This window comes from Stegastes partitus, unplaced genomic scaffold (genome assembly GCF_000690725.1).
Source record: "Stegastes partitus isolate 25-593 unplaced genomic scaffold, Stegastes_partitus-1.0.2 Scaffold1587, whole genome shotgun sequence".
Classification (NCBI taxonomy): domain Eukaryota; kingdom Metazoa; phylum Chordata; class Actinopteri; family Pomacentridae; genus Stegastes; species Stegastes partitus.
The window spans coordinates 91828-95320 of NW_007579318.1; the positions used below are offsets into that span (position 1 = coordinate 91828).

General features: G+C 48.3%; 1 protein-coding gene across 1 annotated transcript in view; it reads right to left on the minus strand.

Annotated features, from left to right (window-relative positions):
- jakmip3 (Janus kinase and microtubule interacting protein 3) overlaps positions 1 to 2743 on the minus strand; it is a 20827-nt gene extending 18084 nt beyond the window's left edge. The window contains exons 1-4 of the mRNA XM_008300775.1: positions 2549 to 2743; positions 1641 to 1754; positions 347 to 493; positions 5 to 142 (exon numbers count right to left, since the gene is read on the minus strand). Coding sequence (XP_008298997.1) covers positions 5 to 142; positions 347 to 493; positions 1641 to 1754; positions 2549 to 2743 — 594 coding nt within the window. The remainder of the gene's footprint in view (positions 1 to 4; positions 143 to 346; positions 494 to 1640; positions 1755 to 2548) is intronic.
- Positions 2744 to 3493: the final 750 nt, after the last annotated feature.

Consider the following 3493-nt stretch of genomic DNA (forward strand, 5'->3'; position numbering starts at 1 on the left):
GTACCTTGGACAGGTCCTCGATGATGTGCTGCTGCTCCAGCACCTGTAACCGTAGAAACTCCATCTCCCTCTCATCCTGGCTGTAACCATGGTAACTGGTGGAGTGGCTCCGGTCCAGGTCGTTTAACGAACTCGGCCTCCTCTGTGGACAACAACAAACTGTTACCACGGCGATGGTGCTGATCAGGCGTCCAGGCAGAGACTGTGTGTGCTGCCCCCTGCTGGTGAGCAGCGGCTACTGCAGCCTGTTTAAATCACTGTGCTGATGCTGGTGTTCCTGGGACAGAACCAGTGTGAACACTGTGTTTGCAGGTGAGTTGTTGGAGTCAGGGGTTACCATAGTTACCATCTCCAGGTTCTCCTGGGTGACGAAGCGAAGCTTGTTGTCGAGGCGACGCAGAGCGAGAGCCAGCTCTTCGTTCTTCCTGCTCAGCCGTTTGTTTTTGTCCAAAAGAGGAAGAAACTGACTCTCAGCTTCTCTCAGACGCTTCAGCTGAAACGAATGAAGGCAACGATTAAATACAGAAGTGATGAGAAGAAACAGTCAAGGAAAGGATGAACAGTGTGGCCTGAAGTGTGTGTGTGGACCAGCTAACATTCAGGTAACATTCAGCTAACATTCAGGTGAAGTCCAGGTGACGGTGCCCTCGAGTGGCCAGTGGAACAAAGACCCTGATCAGTCGACTGGAGGATCTGAGCTAAAGGGAAAATATAAAATACCAGAACCTGTTCTAACCCTCTGAACTCCAAACCGACTGTTTTCTACTCCTGTCTCCTGGTCCTTCACCGAGGTTCATGTTCCTTCACCGAGGTTCATGGTCCTTCACTGAGGTTCATGTTCCTTCACCGAGGTTCATGGTCCTTCACTGAGGTTCTTGGTCCTTCATGTTCCTTCACCGAGGTTCATGTTCCTTCACCGAGGTTCGTGTTCCTTCACCGAGGTTCATGTTCCTTCACCGAGGTTCATGTTCCTTCATTGAGGTTCGTGTTCCTTCACCGAGGTTCATTTATTTATTTTTTTGTTGCTTTGTGTCTCATTTGTGTAGTTTCATTTCATTTTTAGTTGTTTTGTGTCTTGGTTATTGCCGCTATGTGTCTCATTTGTGCGCGTTTGTGTAATTCTTGTTGTTTTTTATAGTTTTTATGTCATTTTGTGGCCTGTTTGTGTTGTTCTGTCTCATCTGTTGTTGCTTTCTGTCTCATTTATCTAATTTTGTGTAGCTTTTGTGTAATTTTGTCTCTGTGATCATGTCTCCTCATCCTGCAGATGCCGAACTATCTCTGACTATGTCCTATGGACTATGTCCATGTCTCCAGACTTTTCCTCTGCTCTGCTCATCAGCTGTAGAAAGATGTTCCACCATCAGTAGAAAGATGTTCCACCATCATGATGTAGAAAGATGTTCCACCATCAGATGAATGTATCTCCACCAACTGGCTCCTCTGTTCTCTGGTTCTGATCCGTGCTGCATCTATTCATTGATCCAGTAGGATGGATTCTCCTTCAGTCTCTCTGAGGAAACTCTGGCTGCAGCTCACCTGTGTGTTGTGTTGCAGCATTGTGTTGTGTTGCAGCATTGTGTTGTGTTGCAGCGTTGTGTTGTGTTGCAGCGTTGTGTTGCAGCGGTGTGTTGTGCTACCAGCTCGTTGCGCTCCTCAGACAGCAGGGCGTTCCTGTCCTCCAGCTTCCGGACCACAGCGCTCAGCTCAGCGATCTTCAGCTGGAACCTGCGAGTGTCTCGATCCTCCTGAGACTGAAACGACACAAAGAGCTGATCAGGGACTTGCAGCCCCCGAGGCTCATGGGAGCTGTAGTATCAATATTGTTGTTGTTGTTATTATTACTATCATATAAAGACAGAGACACTTGCAGGAAGAAGTTTACCTCCAGTACTCAAAGTATCAGTAATCTAACTACCAGTAATCTAACTACACATAACCTATCTTCCAGTAATCTCACTACCACTACAGGTCAAAACTACTGAAGAGAATCTAATTGGATCAGCTTAATTAAATGTTTGTCAACATAGAAGCTTGTGTCCATGATTGTCGTCATTGGGTTTGTAAAAGTAACGAGTTGGAACAAGCAGGACTCGTGTTTATGCTGCGACGTATGAAGTCATCAGAGTTCCTTCCTGTTTGTTGGTCAGGAGAAGTGGACTGAACTCTAAACGATGGATGAAAAGCGTCGTGTTCATGTTGATCCCAAACACTGTCTTTTAGAATGTGCTGGTGGTTTGTCCGTCCAGCTGTGCGACGCAGACAGATGTTACCCTCACAACAGTTCAGTGACGTCAACACCACTGCTGCTGTAACGTCCTTTAAACTGAGTCACAGACAGAATCAGAACATCACAGCAGCTCCTGACTGCAGCCTGACAGACGCAGCTGAGGGCGCATTAACAAACTGCATCAACCTGCTGCAGCCGCTCGGCAGCACGCGTCCAGGTAGACCTGCAGCTCCACCGCTCAGAGCTCGGACACACCTGACAGGTGAACAAGTGATGTTTGTCATGCAGTTGGAGCATGCAGGAGGAGGCGGGGCTTACAATGTGAGGTGCGCTGTTAGAGGGGGGGGTAGGTGTGGGGTGGTTAAGCCCCGCCCTCTGAGCGTCTCTCAGGGCTGCGATTTGCTGCTCGGCAGCCTGAGTCTGCAGCTGCAGCCGGTGGGCGTGTCCAGCCTGCAGCCCCAGCGCCTTATCCAGAACACTGACCGCCCTGTCCTTCAGCTTTATCTCATCCATCTGCACACAGACAGACAGACAGGCAGACAGACAGACAGACAGACAGACAGGCAGGTTAGAGGTGGGGTTAGTCATCACTTTGTCTCATCACACAAACATCTGAGGGGCGGGGTTATACAGACAGACAGGTGAGATCAGTTAGTAGTCTCAGGTGTTCTCCATCAGCAGCTCCCTGGATTAATCCACTATTTCTGGAGGAAAAACCATCTGTGAACACCTCCACTTTGGGCTGGTCCAACCTGATGGAGATGGTTTGGTCTGATTTACTCAGTCAGCTCCAGAACCAGTCAAACTGTCAGTGACTCAGTTTGAACGTTACAAACAGCTCAACAGGCAACAGGACACGAGGCATGTTTGTGAAATCCACACAAAGAGATGCAGCAGGACCTCAAAAATATGAAAATCAAAGCAAAAAAAGCTACATTCCAACAAAAAATGCAATATTTCTACAAAAAGATACAAAATAAGGGCAGAAACTCAACGTGAAGCGATGACATCACAGCCAAGACACAACAAGCGCTGCAGGAAGATCAGCAGCTGTTGTGTTTCCAGGAGTCCTGTGAGTGCAGCTGCTCTGTTCTCATCACAGTGATTAACCTGCTGCTGGTTCTGCTGGTGTCAGATCCAGGCCCGAGGAACACGTTCTACTGAGAACCTGCTGCTCTGATCACTGATTGGCTGAACAACACCTTGGCTGTGTGCAGGAGTCCGTTACTCCTCAGTCACTGGTAATAAATGGAACACAGGGTT